The 25,005-nt window shown below is 37.0% G+C and overlaps 1 protein-coding gene across 1 annotated transcript in view; it reads right to left on the bottom strand.

Moving 5' to 3' along the window:
• The window catches only part of FBN2 (fibrillin 2), a 240,051-nt gene that overhangs the window by 210,639 nt on the left and 4,407 nt on the right, over window positions 1–25,005 (bottom strand). Inside the window, exons 3-5 of the mRNA XM_045794807.2 lie at window positions 22,729–22,827; window positions 19,745–19,840; window positions 12,131–12,226 (exon numbers count right to left, since the gene is read on the bottom strand). Coding sequence (XP_045650763.1) covers window positions 12,131–12,226; window positions 19,745–19,840; window positions 22,729–22,827 — 291 coding nt within the window. The remainder of the gene's footprint in view (window positions 1–12,130; window positions 12,227–19,744; window positions 19,841–22,728; window positions 22,828–25,005) is intronic.

Below are 25,005 nucleotides of genomic sequence, written 5' to 3'. Positions count from 1 at the left end.
CTCACTGTGATTTTTGTTTCCCTAATGACTGATGATGTTAAACCTATTTTTATAAGTTTATATGCCATTCACTGGTCTTTGCTGCAATGAAGTGTAACCACAATCTTTGCCTGTTTTTCTAATTGGGTGGTTGGTTTTCCTATTATTGAGTTTGGAGATTTCTTTATATATCCCGCGTCCAAGTCCTTTAGAAGACATATGATTAACGAATATCTTCATCAGTTTTTTGTTTGACTTTTAATTATCTTAACAATGTCTTTCAAGACCAGAGGTTTTTAAATTGTGATGAAATCCAATTCATCAATTTCTCTCTTTTTTTGGGGGGGTGGTATTCTTTGGGTGATGTATCTAATGATTTGTGCCTACCCCACATAAGGATCTTCTGTTTTCTTCTAGATGTTTTATTGTTCTAGATTTCACATTTAGGTCTATGATTCATTTTGACCTAATTTTTATATTTAGTGAGAGATATGGATCAAAGTTAATTCTTTTCGCAGCATATGGATATCCATTTATTCTAGCACCACTTGTTAAAAAGACTGCACTGAAATACCTTTGCAACTTTGTTCATCTGTGTATTTATGGGTATACGTTTTGGGGTTCTCTATTTGTCCATCTTTATGCCAAACTCTCTTGATTACTACAGCTTGATAATAAATTTAAAATCATGCAGTTTAAGTCTTCCAATCCTGTTCTTTTTAGAATGTGCTTTGGCTTTTCTAGGTTCTTTGCATTTTCATATAAATTTTATAATCAGTCTCTTAACTTCTCCAAAATTGTTGTGATTTCTATCAGAATTGTGTTGAACCTAATAATTATGGGGACAAGAGGCATCCCACAATATTGAGTCTTCCAATCCATGTACATAGTACATGGTATAGTATATCTTTCCATTTATTTACATCTTCATTAATTTTGCTTGACAATGTTTTATAGTTTTCAGTATACAAGCCTTGTACATTTTTTTGGTCATAATAACTCTCAAGCACTTCATAATATTTATGGTACTGTATATGGCACTGTTTTTAAATCAGTTGATCACTGGTAAAGAAATACAACTGACTTACATACGTTGATCTTGTGTCCTGCAATCTTGCTAAACTTATTTCCTACATAGACAATGAAGTCATCTGCTAGTAAAAGTTTCACTTCTTCCTTTCCAGTCTCTATGACTTTTACTTTTATTGTCTTATTGCCCTTCTAGAACCAAAGACTTCAATGTTCAAAAGAAGCGGTAAGAATGTCTCCTCCTGCTTTGTTCTTGATATTAGGGTAAAAGAATTTTGCTTTTCATCATTCAGGATGATGTCAGGTATAGGCGTTTTGGAAATGCCCTTTTATCACATCAAGAAGTTCTTTTTTTTAATTTTCTAGTTTGTTGACAGTTTGGGGGAATAGATTTTGTCAAATTTTTTTCTGCAGCTATTTAGATGGTCAAAGGATTTGAAAAAATTGTTAATATGATGAGTTACACTGATTCTTAATATCCTGGGATAAAAACCACTTGCTTATATTACGTTTTCAAAGTACTGCTGATACACTTTGCTAAAATTCTGGTAAGTTTTACATCATGAGAAACATTTTCATGTCCTTTTTTCTTGAAGTGTCTTTTTCAGTTCGGGTATCAAGGTAATTCAACTTCACAGAATGAGTTGGGAAGCTTTAATTCCTGTTCAGTTTTCTAGAAAAGTCTGCATATAATTGGCATTATGCCCTCTTAAATGTTTGGTAGAATTCACCACTGAAGCCATCTGGGTCAGCAGTTTTCTTTATGAGAAGGCTTTTAAAGACTCCATTTCTTTAATCAACATAGAGATATTCATGTTTATTTCTCCCTGAGTGAGCTTTCTGATTTGTGTCTTTTAAGAAATTGTCCACTTTACTTTTATTGGCTTAAAGTTTTTCATTATATTGTCTCATTACCCATTTAACATCAGTGAAATCTGTAGTGGTATCTTCTCTCAACATTCTTGATATTGATAATTTGTGCCTTTGCTTTTCCCTGATCATTATGGGTACAAACTTTTCAATTTGTTGATCTTTTCAATGAACTAGCTTTCAATTTCAATGATTTTTTCACTTTTTCTCTTTGGTACTTCATTTCTTTCACTTCGACTTTTATCATTTTTCTTCTGCTTACTTTTGGTTTAACTTGCTCTTTTGCTTCTAACTTTTTAATGAAGAAGCTGAATTCACTTAGTTGAGACCTTTCTTCTTTTAACATAGACCTCAGCACCATACGCTTCCCTCTAAGTACTCCTTTGTGGCATCCCCAAAATTTTTATATATTGTGTTTTCACTTTTATTCAGGTCAAAATGTTTTCCAATTTCCCTTTTGATTGCTTCCTTGATCCATGGGTATTAGAAATGAATTACACAATTACAGAATGTGTTTTGCAGGGATCTGTTATTGAATTCTGATTTAATTCCATTATAGAGTGAGAACACACATTGCATAATTTATGGAAACTTGGTTTATAATTCAGAAAATGATCTCTTTTGCTACATGTTCCACATGCACTTGAAAAGAATGTATAGAGTTCTCTGCTATCGTGTGAGAGTATTCCATAAAAGTCAAACTCATCACGTACATTGATAGTGATGTTCAAGTGTTGTCTCTTTACTATCTCCTTCTCTCAATTATTGAGAGGTGCTGAAATCTCCAGCCATAGCAGATTTGTCTATTTCTCCTTGCAGTTCTATCAGTTTTTACCTTATGTATTTTGAGGCCATGTTATGAAGTGTGTGAACATTTAGAATTATAATATCCTTTTAAATGATTTATCATTATGAAATGACCTTCTTCATGCCTGATGCTACCCTTTGCTCTGAAATCTACTTTCTTTGATATTAATTAAGCCACTCAAACTTTCTTTTGATTAGTATCAGCCATATACCTCTTTTTCCATCCTTTTGCTTTTAATCTATTATTATCTTCTAATCTAAGTAGATTTCTTATAGGCAGCATATTGGATATTGGTTTTTTATCCTAGCAATCTCTGCCTTTAAATTGGATGCTGAGACTGTTCACATTTAAGCCATTACTGATACAGTTACATTTAACTCTACGTTTTCTAATTGTCCATTTATTTGCTTTATCTTACTTGGCTACTTTGAGTATTTTTTTATTCCATTTTATCACCTTTTGTTGACTTATGAGTACAATTCTATATTTTTCAGTAGTTGCTTTAGGGCTTAGAGTACACATCTTTAATTTACCAAAGCCTGTCTTCAAGTAACATTATGCTACTTGGCAGTATAAGAACCTCCCAGCCTTTGTGCTGCTCTTTCATTTCACCACATCTGCCAGAACTCCACAGAAAATTTTAATTATTTTTGTTTCAACATCCAATTGCTTCTCAGAGACTTAAATACTAGGAAAAAAAATCTTACATATCTACCCAGATACCTTTTTGATACTCTTTATTCCTTTGTAGGGATTCATATTTATATCTGGTATTTTTCCTTTGCTCGAAGGACTGCCTTTATTTATTTATTTATTTATTTTGCCATTAACATTTCTTGAAGTGCAGGTCTGCTGGTGACGAATTCTTTCATCTTTTATAAATTTAAAAAAGGTTTTATTCTGCCTTTGTTTTTGAAAGACATTTTCCTAGATATAGGATTCTAGGACTTTTTTTTAAAAAAATTTCAGTACTTTAAGTATGCTGTACCAGTGACTTTTCACTTGCACTGTTTCTGACAAGAAATTTTTTGTGACGCTTATCTTTTTAAACTTTGTATAAAAGAGAGTCTTTTTCTCCAGCCGCTTTTAAGATTTTCTCTGTTTATGTAGTTACGAGCAATTTGATCATGTTGTCTCTTGAGACAGTTTTCTCAGTGTTTCTTCTGTTTGGGATTCTTTATCTTCCCAGTTCTGTTACTTTATAGAATTCACCAAACTTGGAGAATGTCTGCCATTATTTCTTCAAATATGTTTTTTCTTCCACCCACTCCTGTGGTAACTTCAAATTCCATGTATACAGTTCACCGGAAGCTCGCCAATATGATCCAATATTTTTAAAACTTCCTTCTCTTTCATTTTAATTTTCATTGCTATGTCTTCAGGTTCACTTATCTTTACATCTACAATGTCTAACCTGCCATTAATCCCATCCAGAATATATTTCACTTGTGATACTACAGTTTTCATCTCTAGAAATTCAATTTGGATTTCATATCTCTAACATTTTGAGTCTTTCCTCTGGCTTTATGGACAAACAGAATATCCTTATAATAACAGTTTTAATCTTGTAGTCTGCTAATTCTAACATCCATGTAGGTTCAGGATTGATTTTGGTAAACTGATATTTCTTCTCATTATGATCACACTCTTCTGCTCATTTGTAGAAAATGTGTGAATGATACCATTTGTTTAGATGCCATATATTGTGAATTTTAACTTACAGAGTGCTTAGTATATTTGTATTCTTACAAATATTGTTGAACTTTCTTCTTGGATGTTTGATCCTTCTGGATGTTGCTTTTAGGATTTACTCACCAGGACTAGTGATGCTGGTGTATCTGACACAGTTTCTTCACCCTCCATTCCTTTTTGTTTGCCACTCCAGAGTAACCTCTCTGGAGAACTACTTTCTAGTACAGAAGTCCTTCATAATCTCTCTACCCAGTGCCTGCTGAATAAAGGGTAGCCTCTCAACTCCGGCATTCCAAACTTCATACATTAAGGTCCAAGGCCATTTGCCCAGCCTCATCTTCTATGCTTCTGTTTCACTCACTGTGTCTTACAGCCTCCATGACAAACAAGCCTCCATGAACATTCAAGGTCCTCTACCATGTCTATACTTTTTTTTCATCCTATTTCTTCTACTTGGAACCCCAGTGCTTATCCAGTCAAATAACTGGTGTGCCTTGCATATCAGTATATGCACTGTGTGGAGAAGGAACACAAAGGCAACTTCAGATAAAAATCTCTGCTCTTAATAAGCTCACTGCCAGGTAAGTAAGCAGTCACAGCACAGTGATGAAGAGAGCTATTCTAGAGGGATGGAATACATGACAGGTAGATAAAAGGAGAGCATGCCTAATTTTTGCCTGAAAAGTAACCTGAGGCAGGGGGTGTGTGGTAGTCAAGGAAAGCTTCACAGAGGAACCGTTCTCTGACCTGTTTGAAGGCCTGCCGCAACTTCCTTTTATTAGATTGAGCAACATGCAAGTCTACTGATTACAAGTATCTTGAGCAAAATAATCTCTACACATATATCAGTTCTACTGCAAAATGCCCAGAAATAGACCTTGTGTACAGTGAAGGCAGAGACTAAGACCAAACAGACCAGTTAAATAGTAACTACTGACGGCACCACTGGTATTTATAGCACAAATATGTCAAAACAATATAAGTAGGGTCTAAAAGTTCAACCGCATAACATGCAAAGTAATGGTAATGACAAATATATCTTTCAATTTATTGTGTATTATCACCAAAAAACCTACAGAAATTAAAACAATGAAACTTAACCTTGTTCACAACCGATGGCCCCTGATCTGATACACTCCCAGTAATCCGGGAATTATCGCTCTCCTTCATCAAAACGATTTTTGTCCAAGAAAACCTATCATACCTTGTTTTCGTTTTCCACCATGATAGCTTATCATTCACTGAGTACTTTCTCATACCAGACCCTAGCTAGGCACTGTATCTCTCATTTAATTCTCATACCAGGAAGGTGAGCCTCTCTTAAAATATGGTTTGTATGGATCGGAGAGAGTAATCACATTTCCAAGATCATATAGGTCTTAATATTCAGTTCTGATTCTGACTACACCCTGCGAATTTAAAACACAACTAAATATTACTTAGAGGATGCCTCCCATGTGCCAGGCGCTCTGCCTCTTATATATCAGGAGCTGAACACATTGCTGCTTTTAATCTTTCCAACAATTCCATAAAGCAATTGCAGGTCCACAGTCCTTTATCTAAAACCCTTGGATGCAGGCACCACTTAGGAATTTATAATGTTTCGGATTTTTGAAATACAACTGATCCTTGAACAACAGAGAAGTAAGGGGCACTGGCCCCCGTGCAGTTGAAAATCCATATATCACTTCTGACTCCCAAAACTTAACCATTAGTAGTCTACTGCTTGACCAGAAGCCTTACGAATAATATAAACAGTTGATTAATATGTATTTTTATGTGTATTATATACTACATTTTTATAATGAAGTAAGCGAAGAGAAAATAAAATGTTATTAAAAATCATAAGAAAATTCAGTTACAGTACTGTAGTATATTTATTGAAAAAAACTCACATATAAATGTAGCTGCAGAGTGCAAACCTATGTTGTTCAAGGGTCAAATGTATGGAGCACACATGCACATTTTATTATTATTTTTGGCTAAATACTACGTAACATTTCTTTATATTTAATTCATGTGTATGTGTGTCTGTGGTAGCTCTGCCCAGGTTCCACACCAGTTAATCTCTAAGGCCTTCCAACCTGATGTTGAAATAGGAAAAGAGGAAAATATTTACACAATTACACATACGTAAAACATTTTAATATTTTAAATGTTCTACTGCAGGCTTCCCTGCCTCTAGGCAGATAAACCAAAAAACAAGGAAATGTATAAATAAGGGGCACTTAGAGCTAAAATAAAATGAAAATGCTCACTGCTTTAATTCAAAGGAGTTTCTAAGGTAAAGCACTGAAGTCTAACAGGCTGCCAACACATTGGATCTTACTGCACACATCTAAACAGCAGAGGTTTAAAGCAAGGATTGAGAAGCGGGAACTCCGGCTTCTCTCAGATCAGATCAATCATTGACTATCTCTCCAATGCAGACCTTTCCTTTCTAGAACCAAGTGTCTCCACTCCTAGTCTCAGCATGACACCTTCCTTTTCTCTCATCCTTTCTTTCTTTCTTCTCTCCCTTCCCTTCTACTTCCCACTGTCTGCTTTTTTGCTCTCGTTTTCCTTCCCTTGTGTTCTTAATGGCATTCACGATAAGGATGTCATCTGAGCTAGTGCCAAAAAGTAAAGTTCCCACAGATCTTTTGGTATTTCTCTGATGCCCATTTAAGGCTAAGTTTAGCTTAGAGAGTGCGAGGTTATAAAATGTTCTTAACAGTCTCATGAGTGCAGAAATGTGTGTGGGGGGGGCGCACGTGAGTTTGACATCTGTAGTTGGTAACATTCTCTCTCTGTTCCTTCTAATTTCTTTCTTCCTAAATCTTCAGAGTGCAAGAGAAAGGCAGACATTTTATTTCAATCAAACAAGTTCAGCTCAGTGATTGTGGTAAATGGTACTTAAGTGTGGAGTTTAAATAATATTATTTAGCATAAAAGTCAACCATGATGTTTCTTGTAATATCAATACAGGAATTAGGCCAAAACTGCTTTTTCTCATTATAATGAGTTATATTTTTTTTCATTCAGATTACCTGCAGGAAGACATTTCTAATTCTCAGTTTTCCAGGAAGCATTCCTGAGCCCTCAAATAAAGTCGTCCCTTACTCTTATTATATTATTTGCATATTATATTCCTTTTTAATGTTTAAGTAGATGACCACTACTGTTCTTTAGTTTTTCATTAACAGAGTTTATACCATTTGTCTTTGTAGTTTGAGCTCCAACTACCTAGCCTAACACTTAATAAGCACTCAAAAGATACATGAAAATTAATATTCATAAATGAATTTACTTCATTTAAAAATAAAATTACCCTCCTATATAACCTAACTTACAGTTAAAAAAGCAAAAAGAAAATCTCCATAGCACTAGGGGGGAAACTGTAGATATTTTTAAGAATTGGGAATAAAGAAAGACTTTCTACAAATAATACCAAAGGAATAAATCATAAAAAGCCTTTTTAGAGGGAAATAAACAGAACAGATCAAAAGCTTTAAGTTTTCACATACTCAACAACTCAGCAGTTGCATTTCTAAGAATAAAATTGAGGTTACAGATTTATCTACACAGATTCTTATCATGGCATTGCTAAAATACAAATAAGCCAACGAAACAAAAAAGAAAATCTGGAAATGACCCTAAATGTCAACTAATAGAGAAATATAATTATGGCAGGCAGACAGCTATCACAGTAATTGAGTTAAAGGTTTTAAATTAGATTGTCTGATATCCTCTTTTTGTCCTTATACTTCCCAATGCTACCATAAGCTTCACCTGGGCAAAGTTCCCTCATCTACGACACCAAGAAAAAAACTTTACAAACATGGCATGATTGTAGAGAATGTAGATGCCTAGCCCTCACTGTTACAATATGCAACACAACTATTTCAATCTATAACATAATGTATTTCATAACACAAACGAGGAGCAGGATACAAGCAGATTTCACGTTACAGAAGGGTGGATTCCAGTAAGAATGGAAAGATCTCAATCTTCATAAGCAATATATGTGTAGTAGAAAAAAGGATTCAAAGCATACCCCTCAAAATTTTATAAAGTAATTCTGATTGGAGGAATTATGAATAATTGCATATTTTTATCCTATTTTTGAAATTATTTTATAATAAAAGTGTTTCTTTCAGATAAAAATATTACAATGGAAGGATTTTTTTTCTGAAGAGGACTGCTTATACATTTCTTGGAAGCATCAAATCCATTGTGTATAGAATCCTGCATAATATACCAGCTTATTCTCTCCCCGTGCTCCCCTGTACTCTTGGTCACACTAATTTGCTGTTACTTCATAGGCTAAACAAACTCACTATGCGTACTTTATAAAAAAATTCCAAGACCATGGAATTAGTTAATTAATACATGCGTCATTTGTTTCTGAACACACTCAGGTCTGGTCTACCTAATTCCCAGAATTCAGGAAAACCCTAGTTTGCCTGCTTCCACTCTCGTATTTGGAGAATCTAGATATGGTCTGAGTAGGCTGAACAGCTGTCCCAGTTACTTTACTTCCTGAAATGTGGGTGGATAAACAAAAATATACAGAATAACTCAAGAGCTTATAATTAGACTACAAGTTGCCCATATGCAAACCTGAGGGGTAAGACTATGAGTGCCTCCTTTCAGAGAAGTTGCCATCATCATGTCCACTGAAATGGACTATAAGGGATGGGGCTATCCATCTGCTAAATGCCTAGCTTAGGCAGAACCATAATAATACAGCATTTGAACAATCAGGATTCTGACCATGAAACCCTGCTTCACAACTGGGTGAGTGAGTGAGAACCCTATGACTGGAGCTATTCAAGCAGAGGATGAGTGACTCCTCCAAAAGGCTTTTAGACAATGAGATCATACATAAGGTTCTACAACTGGATGATTTTACGAAACTTATCCTGAAGAGAAATCCATCCATGTTTCATTTTACACAAAGGCTCGAAAGTTTATATTTCACAGACTCTCACATTTGATCTCACCTTTTTTAAAGTAGCTTCAGATACACAAATGGAATTTTTCTTAAAAATGTCAGTAGATTAAAAAGTTAATCTCCAATCCTCCTTTTTAAGGTACCATTTACTGAAAAATGTACATAGGAAATGTCACTAAATACAAGGATATTTGAAATTTCACCAAGTTTATGCATTTTCTAAAAGAAAGTCATGTTTAAATGATAAAAAGTGTGTAATAATAATTTATGGATAATTTAAGAGTCTAGGATCTATTCCTAACACATGGTCCTTACATAAGCCTGAAGGAAAATTCAAGATTTCAACAATCAAAGTCAAAGAAGCTGAAATAGGGACTTTAAGCTGGCTGCATTTGTGATCAAGTTATCACAGTATTTTGTCCAGAAATACCTTAGGTAAATCCATTTCTTGCCTGCCCACCACGTCCCCTCCAAATTTCTACTGATAAATAATAAGGTACATTTTAAGTGTTTGGGGGGAAAAAGCACCAGGTCTTGATATATGATGTTAATTCCATTTCTCTGTATTCTCAGGTAAATATTAAGTACAATATTTATATTTTTTTCAAATGCCACGTATACAGAGAGAGAAGCCAAGAGCTGAGTCTGCACATGTGCCTTGGACACAGCTGGGTTGTCTGCCTTCTACATTAGCAGTGACCATAAGAACTCTTTCTTTAATGCTAAGTATAAAAGGTCATTGTACATAGCAGCATAAGTGAGAAGAGAACTCCAAAGAGGTTCAGCTTACCGAGCACCAAGACTCAAGTTAAATACCGTAATCATGCTAGCCACTCAGTTACCACTCAGTCTCTGTCTCCAGTCCGGAAACCAGTCTGCCAGAAGCCTAGATAGCTGGAAAAGCAGCCCTGTTTTATCGTATAACTGATCCCCAGAGGCCAATTTAAAAGAAAATTATATGTGTCCTATATTAAGGAGGAAAAACATCCCTCATTTTACAATTTTTTTTTTAAGAGAACAAAGAACATACATTTGAAACTCGGTAACTGAAAAACACAATACGAACTTGCAATGTTAACAGGGCATGTGAGCCTATTCACTAAGCTCAACATAAATGAATTATTCCTTGTGTATCTGTGTCGACAATGTTTTTTAAGAAAAAGTATGATCTCTACTTTTACAGGGATTAGCTATTACACACTAAAATATTCCACTGAAAATATCTTCTAAAAGTGTGAAAGTTCATATTGGCAATACAGGAGTGAAAATTATTAACTTTGGATGAAAAAAAAGTTTTAAGGTAGTAATTAAAAAGATTTTTAAGAAACAAACCCATGTTTTAAAAAATATCCTTCAGGCCAATTCATTAATTAATTTTTAATTTCTTCTGAAAACATGCTACTGTACATGTAAGATATATGTATGTCTTTATTGGATTCCCATAAATGTAGTAAAGAGTAACAAATCTAATGAATGGATAACTGTTGAAGAATGATGATGCAATGCCTGGAAGCCTCTGACTTGAAACTGCCCAATTCCTTTGCCAATTATGAATTGACCTTGAAATCGGCTTCAGATGAGAGAACTACAAAGGTCACGTGACTTTCAGAAAAATGAACATCATCTCCACCAATTATAATTATGTTTGAAATTTTAAACTAAAATATTTTGCATTCTGTAGTATTTAAATAAACTTAACATTATGTAGGAAATTTGTGTTACTCCATTCTTAACAACTTACCTTTTTATGCTAACATTTCATGATTAATTTTTCTTCCCAAAATAAAAGCATCTAGGAAAGACATTTAAATTTGCCCTAAGTATAAACATAAACTCTGTCATTTGTGGAATATATTTCAGTCCCAAGAAATCTCAATTACCTTATGAATAATATAAATATCATGAGGCATATACACATAGCAGTGTATGTTAAAAGGCTTCACACATTTTACTTTTCAAACTTTACTGTAGAATTCTAATTCCTCAATTTCTTCTCAAAATTTAACCCAAATACTAAGATGAAATTTTTGTCAGGGTAATGAGTCTAATTTTTTAAATACAAGGTTTCTTTGCAATTTAAAACCTCTGCATACATAAACCAGCACCACTACTTATCTGTAATATTTCAATTCAAAAAATCTGAATATTTCAATTCAATCTTTAATATTTCAACAGCTTCATACACTCTAATGTTCTGCAACAAAGAAAGCACTCTACAAGTTTAGATGCTATGACAAGCCCTGGGAAAATAAATTGAGGATGTATGTCATTATGAGTAATTATGTAATACTGCTTTTAGTTTAACCTTACTTTTACTCATACGGTTCAGTGTTAAATATTTATCACATTTTATAATATTAAACATCTTTGATATGCCACTGACATCCACTTGCTTCCAAGACACCACTAAGAGTTCATTTAGCACACTGACACTGGCGATTTCCAGCAGTCTGCTGATCAGGAGTTTAAGTGCTATTCATATCATGGTAAATTGGTTTCATATTGGCTTGAATGACCATTTACATGGGTAAAGTAGACAACACTGGATGCCTACTGAGCATCCATTCCTCCACTCCTTTTCTGCTGCCCAAGAGAACTTCCAGTGACCTCCCGAACTGAGATCACTTGGGTGGAGAAAACTCTCCAGTTGTTATTAGTTATGTCCCGTAATCTCACCATTCAAGTTATAGCCACCATCGAAGACGAATAAAAATATTATTTCATTAGAAGAATTTTCATTGGAAAACAAAAAAATCACATGCTTTTAGAACGAAAGAGACCTCTCCAAAGGGAGGTTCTCATTTCTCTTTTCTTACCTCTTTCGCACTGTGGACCAGTGAATCCATAAACACAAGCACAGCGGTTAGGTCCAATACAACGTCCACCATTCTGACACCCGTTTTCGCAGACAGCTGCACACAAACACAGCAAGAAGCTCATTATATAGTAAATCTCCAAGTACAGGTGACCACTGAACAACACAGGTTTGAACTGTGCTGGTCCACTCATAAGCAGATTCTTTTCGGTAAATACAGTACAGTGCTGTAAATGCATTTTCTCTTTCTTAGGATTTCCTTAATCACATTTTCTTTTCTCTAGCTTACTTTAAGAACACAGTATATAATACATATAACATAAAAAAATGTGTTAATCTACTGTTTATGTTATCAGTAAGGCTTCCAAACAACTATTAGTAGCTAGGATTCTGGGGATTCAAAAATTATACACAGATATTCAACCGCATGGAGGGCTAGCACCCCTAAGCCCTGTGCTGTTCAAAGGTCATCTGTACAATGTAGCCTGGAGATCCAGTCCACAATGGATCTTACCTCTCGAACACAATCTACAGATTACATAACGCATTTAAATAAGTACATATAATGTATATTGAGACAAAAGCCTGCACAATTCATGTAAATCACAATGTTAGGCACACATCTGGTAAAAGTGTTTTTTTTTCTTTTAAACAAAATCACAAGGATTGGCTGGCTCAAATGCTCATATTGTCAGAATGTAACTATTCAATCTGCAATTTTACTTCTATTACCCCCATAATCAATTTTTGCAGGTAAGAAATTAAAATATGGGGAAATGTAGGAAAAAGGGGGCAGACAATAGGTAGCAGAGAGACAGGAAAAAAAGTGGGAATGTGATATGGAAAAATAAAGAGGATACGGCAATAAAAAGAAGGAAAAATCAGAGAATAAAAAAAAGCACACACTCCCCCAAGAAAAAAGATGGGTGGGTAAATAAGAAAAAAACTAACATGAATAGTGGAGGGGGAAATACTGTCAATTCAGTAGTGAAATATTAAGAGAAATTACTAATGTGTACAGAGTATGTACAGGATATAAAAGAAGGAAAACCTCACGGTATCAATAAATATTATTAAAAAATTAACCCCAAATCCAAAATTTTTAGGATGAACACACATAGCCTACACTGTTTCACTCTTTCCACTTGTCACCAGGGAGACCAGAATTCAGTTCAGGCTCTGTGGGCCCCAGCGAGCCAGAACTGACCCTGAGCGGCTCCCCTCCCTCACTGCCCCACTCTTAGCAGCCAGGACCACAAAGAGAAGACCACTCTGTAAAGACCATTCCACACACTTCCTGAAAAATCACTATTCCTACAAACTCTCCTGATGGCAGTTGAATCCAAGAATCATGCCTTCTCCAAAAGAAAATACTGGTACTAAGAGCTTGTCTATCAAGCCACCCACCTTGTTGAACATCAACACTGTCCTCACAGATGAAGAGGATTATATTCTATGACTTGTGCCCAAAAAACAGAGCTTAAAACATTAAAGTCAAGTGAGGGGGCAAAGCACATCTATGTGCACTTCAAATGAGCACGTACCAAAAAAGGGAAGCTCAATAAATAAACCGGTATCTAAAAATGCCACAGTGCGGCCATCTCCTTACCAGGAATACTGAGCTGGATTACCTATTTTCATTCAGAATGCTTCCAAGTGGCTTCTGTTCCGCTAACCGTACAAAATGAAAACATACTTTGAAACAAAGATTTCTTTATTTTAAAGCACCACTAAGCCAGAGGCTTTAAAATTCTTTGAATCGGGCTTTGCTCAAAAGCAGGAAGGATTCTATGTACGTTCGCACAAGTGCATCTCTGGAAGAATCACACCTTTCTGCTTCTTCACTTGTGCCAAGCTGAGCGCTGCACACACTTGAACTCATCCCTGTCTTGAAATATAGGCCGAGCAATAAATTGGATGAACAAATACAGAGGATAAAGGAAAGGAAATAAAGGTCATGAGAAGCGTGAGAAAGATGGGGGTGGACAGGAATGTGGAAGAAAACAAAAACCTGTCAGAGAACTCTCAGTGGTGTGGAACTCCATAGAAACAATGGCCAGCACTTGAACATTTCAAATGCTAAAAACACATACTGCAGAGAGGTAGCCCTTATCTAATGTAATTAATTATGATGTGAGAAATGTGCTTTAAATATCATCAAACTGTAAGAAATAGAAATGGAAGGCACTTTCCCTGACGGGTTTGCTCATGAGACCCGTGCTAGCCTTTAACACACAATTGGGAAAAAGCATTCAGGATTGACAGTCAGGATGCATCCCTGGGTTAAATGGAGAAAGGGCTTCTCTCAGGGTTTTCCTAAACAGACTTCCAAATCCCAGGCAGGAGAAGAGGGCTAGCTACATAATCCTTAAATGTCTCCTGAAGAGCCTGTCCGGTACAGATGAAACTTAGTCTAATCTGTCTAGGTTAGACTGACAATGTCTCTACTCATTGCTTTTTTTTTTAATAGGAAATATAATTAATGTTTGTAAAAAATTATGTAAACATACAACAAGGTTTTATTATTTTAAATGATTTAAATATTAAAAAATTTCTCTATTCTAATTTTTAATATGGTAAATATCAGCAGACATAGCCCATTTAAACAAAAGATCTTCAGGATCCTCAATAATTAAAAAAAAAAAATGTAAAGAGCTCCCATAAACAAAAATGATGAGACCCACTGATAGAGCCATTTGCTTTTATTTCTAGTTCCTGCCTGAGAGTTAACTCTTCCAGGACAGAGACGAGAGTTTGCTTGCCTTTGCATCCCCATCATCTACTGTAGAATTTGGTCCACCACAGACACTAAAAAACAAAAATCCTGTAATATGTCAAAGTTTTGCAGCCCTTTTCCCACTATTTTGCAAAGCAGAAAGTCAGAGTGAACAGACAAGGAGTTCTATTGTTCCCAGCACATCGTGATCACGTCATCTTCCTGATTCTCAGCTCCCTTGCTGAAAATCGAGCTGAAATATCCTACCTGCGAGGGGCTTGAGGATTAAATAAAATGATGTATAAAACAAAGTGCATGGTGGCTACACATTAAAAGTGTTTTACCAACTTTAATTCTCCTTCTCTTTTATTCTACAGAGTATTTGTATGAAAATAAGACATCGTCTTATTACTACATCGTCCAAAGTTTACACTGAGGAACAACAGCCAAAAGTGGACAATGCATATAAAAGTAGAATAAAAAAATAAATAAAGGAGGTAATTTTCCTTCTAAGAATGAGTTATGATGAAAGTTATTTTATGAAGTAGTTTTTCTTGCAACAAAACATAACAGAAATGGATATTTACATTTTAACCAGAGTTGGAAAGAAACATGAATATGCCTAAATTTCCACCACGGAAAGAAGGCTGACCACCCAAGAAGAAAGAAATGCTTACACCTGGTGTGGGATGAAGCAAAAGGCAATGGGGGAAAAACACAGGCTACGTACTCTTCACAGCAACTTCCCAGTGATCTTCATCCAGGCTTATTATCTATATAAAAATTCAGTCTACACGCTCCCGAGTTCCTATTTCCCTCAGCTCTCTCCGAAGATCTTAGCTCATACATCTTTCCAACTGGAAGTCTAACAGACTTTTTAAACTACCAAGTCCAACACAAAACTCTTGCCATCCCGTGTTCACAGCTCTGCCCAACCCACTCCCCCCTCAGTCACTCCCACTTCAGGAAATGACATGACCATTCACTCTGGAGCTCCACGCAAATCCTCCAGTTGTCATCACGAGTCTTCCTGTTTTTCTCCCCAGCACACTCCTCCATCAGCACACGTTTCCTTCCATAGATTCTACCTCCAAATACAGGTCCAAGACAAGCACTTGCCACATCCTCAGTTATGCCAGCCCCATGCACCATCACCACTGCAGAAGTTAACTCGCCGTTTATGTTCCCTCTCACCCTTTCAATAACACAGCAGCAGCCACGGTGATCAATTTTTTTAAGTTAATCAGATCATATCACTCCACTGCTCAAACGACGTCAATGGCTCCACATGATACTTAAGAGTCCCAATTTCTTTCCTTGGTGGGTAAGGCCGTTCACCACCATCTCTGAACTCATCTCCCACCATTATCTCCTCTCCTCTCTTTAGGCACATGGGTTTTCTTACTATCTACAAAACATGTGAAGTCTGTTCCCACCACAGGTCCTGTGAATCTGCTTTTCCCTGTTCAGAACACTTTTCCCACTCCTAAAATGGAACCTTAAGGTCATCTTGTTTGCTCACCAATACGCTCCCAACACCCTGCACAGCATGGGGCTCACAGGAGTGACTCAGTAAACACTGCTGAATGAAATGAAAGAGTGCTTTCTAAGGAATGCTTTCCACATTTCTGGGAAGGGAGCTAAGCAGTTTAAATGTTTTTATAATCCTCATTTTAGCAAATGTATTTCCAGGACTTTTCTGGATTCACAAGCTGAGAATTGTTACACCTGCTTCCCTACGCTCAGTACTATAATGCCATCTCTGTGTCGTATAACTTAGCAAGTGTCTTCCTTACACCAGGTCTTGAGCTGATGTGTACGAGGTGTCATACCTTGCCCTGTCGTATTTGCAGTGAATGGATTTTACTGGTTGCATGATTTTCTTCCACCATATGTTCTATTAACCCTGACTAAATGTTGGGCAATGACAGTTTTGTCTCATGAGATATTCAGTGAATAAATTTTCATATATGCTGCTCTTCTGACCCAGTGCTTTTCCCTTTCCTCTGACTGAAAAGTATGGGGGCATCGGTATGGTTTGGCACAGGGCAGAAGAACATAAAAACACCTTCTCCAGGCAGGGAAACTACTTTCCATCCCTTTACTTTCCATTTCTGAGCAAAGAGCAGGGAAAGTACATACTAGCTAGAACTCTTTCTGCAGATCTTCAGAAAATACAGACACACACAGATATGCCCCAAACATATACAACAGCTGAACTGAGACTGAAAGTGGCTAGTTTCATGATAGATTGGAACAAATGCTTTGAAAGATCAGTTGAGGTAAGGTTCTTCCACTGTTAATTCTAACGTAATTACGATTTTCCTCCCCTACAGAACAAAAGGCTGAGTTTCAGGAAGGATAATTGTGTCTCTTCTCTCGCAAGAGGATGACAATTAGATCTCCTAACACTTCTGTGTAGGTATAAACAAGGTATAAATCTGCCTCCTTATAAATATTGTGTTCACATTGTTTTTTTTTTTTTTTTAGTGATTATAAGCTCAAGTCCATTGTATAAAATTTATACCTAAATATTTGAAGAAAATATAGTAAAAAAATCATACATAAAAAAAAGAAAGTTTGCTACAATTTCTGTTACACTATTGTCCAGCTCTTTCCCGCTCTTTCCTGGCTAACCCTAGCCCAAAAAAGTTATTACATTGGCATCTCCTATTCCTGCAAGAAAACTGGCCTCAATGCAGTGTATTTTCTCAAATTCCTTAACGCTCCACTTCCTGCACTTGTCAGTCTCAGATTACCTTAACAGCTGTACCCATACCTGAAAGCTACCTACACAGGGGTCTGTAAACTACAGTCCACAGGTCAGATCTCGCCCACCACCTTTGTATTGCCCATGAGTTAAGAACGGTTTTCACTTTTTTCTTTGGTTGGAAAATCAAAAGAGCAATATTTTTGTGACACATGGAAATGGTATAAAATTCAAACTTTGGTGCCCCAAAATAAAGCCCTGCTGAAAGACAGCCAAGTTCCTTCACTTATATATGGTTTATGGTCACTTTTGCACTGTAATAGAAGAGCTGAGTAGTTGTGACAGAGACCACAAAGTCCAAAATATTATCTGGCCTTAATAGAAAAAGGTGGCTGACTCCTGACCTGAACAAAGTAATTTTCTTCAAATTGATTCACCTACTTATTTGCAATTACTTTAAAAGATAACTTCACAGCATTCATAAGTGGAAAGCTATATTACCCTAACTGGAAGGCACTCTTACTATGAACAACAACCCCAAGAAGATACCACTTCACAGCCATTGGGATGGCTATCTCACTCACACACACAAAAACCAAAAACCAAAACTGAAATAAGCGTTGGTGAGAATGTGGAGAACTTAGAACCCGTGTACGCTGCTGGTGGGAATGTAAAATGGTGCAGCTACTAAGGAAAGCAGTAAGGCAGCTCTTGACATTAAAAACAGATTTAGCAGATGATCCAGCAACTGTACTTCTGGGTGTGGTACTCAAAAGAACTGAAAGCAGGGACTCAAATGGATCCATATTCACAACAGCCAAAAGGTCGCAACACCTCAAATGTCCATTCATGGACAAACAGATAAAAACAAATATGGTATGTACACAAAATGGAATATTATTCACCTTTAAAAAGGAAGGAAATTCTAATATGTGCTCTAACGTGGATGAGCCATGAACACGTGATGCTAAATTAAAAAAAAAAAAACCTCATCTCAAAAGGACATATACGGTATGATTCCACCTATCTGAGGTAGCTAGAGTAGTCATATTCATAGAGAAAGAAAGTAGAATGATGGTTGCCAAGAGATGGGGTAAGGGAGAAATGGGGAGTCAGTGTTTACAGGGCAGAGAGTTTCAGCTTTGCAACTCAAAAAAAGTTCTGGAGATGGACGGGAATGATGATTACACAACAATGTGAATGTACTTAATGCCACTTAAAATGTGTACTGTACACATAAAATGGTTAAAATAGTTAATTTTATGCTTTATGCATATTGAAAACATTTTTTTAAGTTTTTAAAATTCCAACAAAAATAAGATTAGCTTAAAGCAAGGTAAATATTCTTGTACACCGACTACTTCATCTTTCTATGTTAAAAAGGTTGACAAGAAATTTTTAGGGAGACCCCGAAGATTAGCAGTGAATCTAGACCCTGCCTCCAATGCAATCCAAATGAAATGAAAAGGAACTTTGTTACTATTTATGATTCAACGCTCTTTAATGTCATGTCCTTCTATTCATTCACACTTAAAAATACGAGGATTCTTAAAGGGTCCCAAAATTTGGGAAAAACAAACCTCCAGTGTTCTCCAGTGATATGTCATAATCCAAGAGCTACCATCCCCACATCCTTGTTAAAAAGTTATTTCTTAATTAGTACAGAATATTCTCTAGTAAGTGAAGAGAAGACCTTTACTGGAGTAAAGTTCCCTCTTTCACAACTAAATAGGATTTTTTAAAAAACATTACAGAGCCCTGCACTATTCCATTACATAATTAAATACATATGAGCAAAAGACAATTTATAAGATTGGCTCTCCTCGAGTTAATTTTGGGATAGCCTAAAGAGAGTGAAATCACAACAATCTTAACCATGTCTTCAGGAAGGTATTCATGTTTTATGGAGCAAGATTTTTTTAAAAAAGCAAGTCAATATTAACTAGTGGTATGTGTCAAATCTGAGGAAGTATTAGTGGTATTCAACATCAACACTCTAAAACCCAAACATCTCAAAAGAAAAAAAAAAAACTCCTATGACAAAATTTAGTTGTAAGGTATGGCTTACTGCATAAAGTTATTTTTTTAATGATCATAGGCTTTACAGGTCCTTCCATTTTGACTTACTATGAAATACCCACTAAATCAAATAATTTCTAGTAAGTGAAGTCTACCCCAATGTTCCTTACGTTGTCCACAGTAAGTTCCGATATATCCCTTCTGGCACTGGCAATGGTCATCCGCACAGGTTCCTCCATTCATGCACCTAACATTGCACTGTTGGACTGCAATAACAACAAAAAATATAAAAATATCAATCACTGAAATTTTAGTATCTGTGAGTTATAAAACTATACTAAATCTCCAATTCAATGACAAATAAATTCTACAGAAATGTTACGACCCACATATATACTTATTTGTGTAAGTGCACATGTGAGCTTACCTGTTACAACGTTATTTGGTAGGCATTTAAAATATATTACACTTTCAGTGTTGAAAGAAATCAGTTATGTGGTGACTGGTAACGTAGTTTCTAGGAGGTGGGAGGCACTTGTGTATCCATTCGGGATGCAGGGGCTGAGTGTCTGCCCTACGGGCTCAGCTCCCTGCTATAACGCTAGATTCAGTATCTACCCTGGTGGAGCTAACAGTCCCATAGAGAGAGAGACAAAACACTAGAAACAAACATTACAATGTCATTATACATTGTGACAAATTCTCCAAAGGAAACTGTGTTGTAAAGGAGAATAGCCTGGAGCCAAGGAGGAACCTAGACAGGAGGGAGACAAGACTGTTCTGATGTGACACTTAGGGAGAGTTCTGAAGGAAGAGGAGCCAGACATCAGAAGTACCAGAGAGGAACCTCACAGGGAGAGGAACCAGCAAATCGAAAGACCCTAGGATGGTAGAAAGTTTCCTCTGTTTGAAGAACTGAAAGAGTTATGTGATTATAGAGTCAGGCTGGGAAGAAAAGATCTTAGGCATCCTGAGGCCAGCCAGAAAATGCAAGGTCTCCCAGGCCATGGAAGCTTTGGCAATATATCCCAAATGTAAAAGAAGTCATTAAAAGATTTAAGTAAGAGAGTAAAATGATGCAATTTGCATTTTTAAAGGATTCTGCTAGCTGCTCTCCAGAAAACAGATCTGAAGAGGGCAAGAGGGGAAGCCAGAGAGCCATTGGGAGGTTACTGCAATAGTCTGGGGAAGAGATGAGGGGAGCTGAACCACAGTGGTGATGGAAAGGAGAGGATGTATTTGAGATGTTTTCCAACAGAACCCACAGGTCTTGTTAAAAGAGTCGACATGAGAGAAGGTGGGAGAAACTAAAGAGAAAGAGAAACAGTTGCTTAGGCACTGGGTTGACTGGCAGTGGCACTTGCTGAATCAAGAGAAACTGAAGTAGACTATGGGCAACAATGAATCAAATTTCCTGCTACTGAGTTTCAGACATTTACTATGCATTCAAGTGGAGAGGTGGAATAGGAAATGGAACCCGTGAATAAGAGACTCAAGGGAGGGATCTATTCTGGAGACAATTACTATGAGTTAGCAACATACTGGTAGTACTTGAAGGCATGTATGCAAATAAGTTCACCCAGGGAGGCCCAACTGTTGAGAATGCCAAACCCTGAGTGGAAGTCTGATGTAGAAGATGCAGATAGGAGACTAAAAAATAATAATAAAGAAAAGGAATACTGTAGCCACTGACACTGCACAAGCGAAGGGAAAAGAGCATTTCATAAAGAGGGTAAATAATGGTGCTAAATGCCTTGGGGGAGTGGAGCAGGATGGACTGGAAAAGAGAGAAACATTCCTGATGAAAAGGGAATACTACTCAAGGCCATTGAAATTCATGGATTCCCTATGAAATTATACACCATAAACTGAGGGTTGAACCAGTGAATGTTTAGCTGCCCAGGCAGAGGATTAAGAAGTTGAGCTACAAAATTTCTGCAGGAATTTTTTTTTTTTTCTGACGGCAGTTATGAGTAAACTAAGACAACAGGTTAATGAAAATATGGGCAAGAATATCTTCCAGGTAGTCAGACCAGGAAGGCTCCTGAAAGCACGGGAGGAAATCAGCTAATCAGGGTGGTCAAGAAAGCCTGGACGAATTGTTAAGAACTTTGAAAGGCTGAGAAAATGACAGATTATCTTCAAAGAAAATGAAACTGGAAGTTTTTACACATAAGTTTCATCAGAAGACAATGACATTGGTCATATAAATCTTGAATCTTCAGTTTCTGAGTCAGACACATTCTCTACTACCTCTTCTGCGAGAAAATTTGGAGAGATAAATGTTAAAAATAAAACAATGTCACTCTGGCTTGAGGCAGATTTAAAATTTTATTTAGTTACTGAACAATGAAATAAACAGAATCTGCTTCCACCTTGTTATAATATTATCTTAAACACTGGCCTAAAAGACTAATTTTGAGGACCTGACAATCCTGAACTGGGTCAGGAATAACACAATTCTAGCCCACTCTTGTGATCTTATAGGGTTGCTGAGAGTTAATACGTGTAAAGCAAAGTGAGTTAACGTTTGTTAAGCATCTGGTCAGTATATAGTATTTGTTGTCCTCCCAATCCTCTTATCTTTCTCCTTTAGTTCACCCATGAAACAGGACATGAACTTCAGGATTATGCAAAGGCAATAAATAGAGCCTAGGGTTGGGGCCTACAGGGTTCGTCATCAGAATACATGGATTCAAATCTACCCTGGGCCACTTAGTTACTTCACATGTGCCAAACTCCTTTCTCTGTAAAATGGGGTAATAACAGTACCTCACAGTTTTCATGTGAAGATTAAATAAAATGCTATAGTCAAAAACAAAACAGTATCTGTCAGAGAGTAAAAACCCAGTACATTACAGCCCTTATTCACAAAGACTTTCTTTTCTGCTGAATCCAGGTACTTTCACTGCATAGACGCATAGTTTCTGGACCAGAATTAAACCATTCTGCTTAATAAAATATCATTACCTTTTCCCCTTTAGTTGTTGGTGGCAACAATTAAGCCACTCAAGATTTTTACTTCCAAGTAAATACAGATTTAGTTAATGAAGAAAATAATCATCGATGTGTATCCTTGTTGAAAAGGACATTTGGTATTTATTCAAAAGCTTCAGAACAATGCAGTAAGTAAGGTCACATCTAAGAAACATACTTGATTTTGATCCACAGGTCGGTGATATCTGGCCGCTGGAACAAGTACACATGTTAGGACGGGAACAAAATCCATCTCCACAACTATTTCTACAAATTGCTGTAGAAAGCACAATAGGAAAGTGAAGGAATAATTAGGTAATAAACCACAGTTTACAAAACAAGAATGCTACAGCCAACAACAATAAACCTGAAAAACTAAGACAAAAAATACGGTATATGTAACATCTGATTTCAGATATGCAACAAAATTACCCATTGTAGACATGAGACTAAGTCTCACAAATATCCTTATGATAATGTGCAAACAAATGAAACTATTTCAAGTTCCATAATCCTTTAGCTCTCCTATCAATACAGGTCATGTTCTCCATTCAAGGCAGAGCGTTTATACACAGAATTTACCCCAAGACAACAGTCTGGGTCTTAGGAAGCTGGAAGGATTGAGGAAACCCAGAGGCCCTGCATACCCTCAGAAAACATAGCCCACTCTGGAAAAGACCTTCACAAGACACAGAAAATATAATATGGGCTGAGCTAGAGACTCCAGGCCCTAAACAGTTGGCCGAGCCCCAGGGGTTCCATGCACATTCCTTCCCAGCTGGTATCTGACCTGCCCCATCATCAATCTTTGTTCTCCTTAATAAATCCCTCTCTCCTTCCTCCAGCCTTTCTTCTCCCATGCTATCACCACAACCTAGCCTATTCCTGCTGGTCAGAAAAGCTGCTGTGACATTTTGATGGAGGGAGAGTCAGAGCCTCCTGCAGCTGTGACCTCCAAGGTATGAGGGTCATCACAGCAAAGAATGTTAGGCTCACTGACACAGCACATACCGTGGCTCCTCAAAATCATTAGCAGAGTGCCTTCAAATGGGATGTCTCTCCCATATTTACAGTCAGTTCATTTAAGAGCTGATATTTATCTCTATACCCAACACTGAATTCTTTATCTGTGCGCAAAGCCTATGTGCTTTAATGCTCCATGACGGGATCCAGGAGGATAAGAGGACAGTCTGGGAACATCCTCAACCTTGCTAAAAACATTCATGCAAATGTGCATGTGTCTTTTGCTAGACAGGGGTCTCACAATTTGCAAAGAGATCGGAGACCCCCAATAATGTAAAGGGTGTGTTGTATAGAAGTGAGCTAACTCAGGATGCCTGAGTGGCTGTCAGTTAAGCATCCGCCTTCAGCTTAGGTCATGATCCTGAAGTCCACCATCCAGCTCCCTGCTCAGCGGGGAGTCTGCTCCTCGCTCTCCCTCTGCTCTTCGCTCTCCCTCTGCTCCTCCCCCTGCTCATTCTCTCTCTCACTCGCTCACTCTCTCAAATAAACTCTTAAAAAAAAAAAATAGAAGTGAGCTAACTCAGTCATTGTTTTTCTTCCCCAAACCACCTTTAGACATCCATGTAATATGACCAGCATCTCCATTAGCACTCCTTATAAATGAAAATGTCACAGATCATAGAGTGAAGATAGAAAACTAATTTTAGGCAAGAACATGGTTCCTGCCATGGAGTTGACTATTGATTTTTAAAATGTGCTACAGTTTCAGATCACCAATAATTTTCCAGTGACACAAGTCCACTAAAATACTGTTTTATTTCAAAGCTCCCTCTCCCCCAGCAGGCTGACATTTAGTCTAGGCTTAGGTGATCTACCAAGTGCCCCTACCCAGATTCTAAACCCAAGGAAGGTCTCATGGCTGGAGACTGGTCATCCTCAGACAACAGATCCTGGTCATGACCACAGGTGTAAGCTCCATGCCTGTGAGCCAGTGAGAAGCGAGAGTGTGCTGGTCCCTCCTCCTCACACTCATCTCATACTATGAGATGCCTCACCTTACTAGTTTGCCCTCCTACCATCATGAAAACCACGAGACCCAGAAATAACAAAAGGAGAGGGAAAGAAGATATGAGTGTTAGGGTTTCTCTGATGCTGGGAGAAGATGTGCAGCATAGTAAAGAGTACATAGGATGAAAAAGGTCTGATGTGGAGTTCTTGCTGTGCCATGGACCCACTGCAAACTTAGAAAAAGACCACACAGCTTCTTTGTGTTTTGTTTTCTTCTCGGTAAAATAAAACAAAGGGATTATAGTGGAGTGTTCTGATGTCTTTTTAGGCTCAAATGCTATGATTTCAGGCCAACCCCTTCCCATTCCACTAATCAAAATGCACTTTGTAGCAAAATTTCACAAATTAATAAATTCTCCCACTGCCTCAAGTTCTAACAAGATTTAAAAAAAATGAAAAGTGAGAGAAGTCAATTCCAGTTTTT

Source organism: Ursus americanus, chromosome 5 (genome assembly GCF_024610735.1).
Source record: "Ursus americanus isolate L20-20 chromosome 5, mUrsAme1.1.p, whole genome shotgun sequence".
Taxonomy (NCBI): Eukaryota; Metazoa; Chordata; class Mammalia; order Carnivora; family Ursidae; genus Ursus; species Ursus americanus.
Note: the sequence above shows the minus strand (reverse complement) of the source record. Positions and strands in the feature narration are given on the sequence as shown.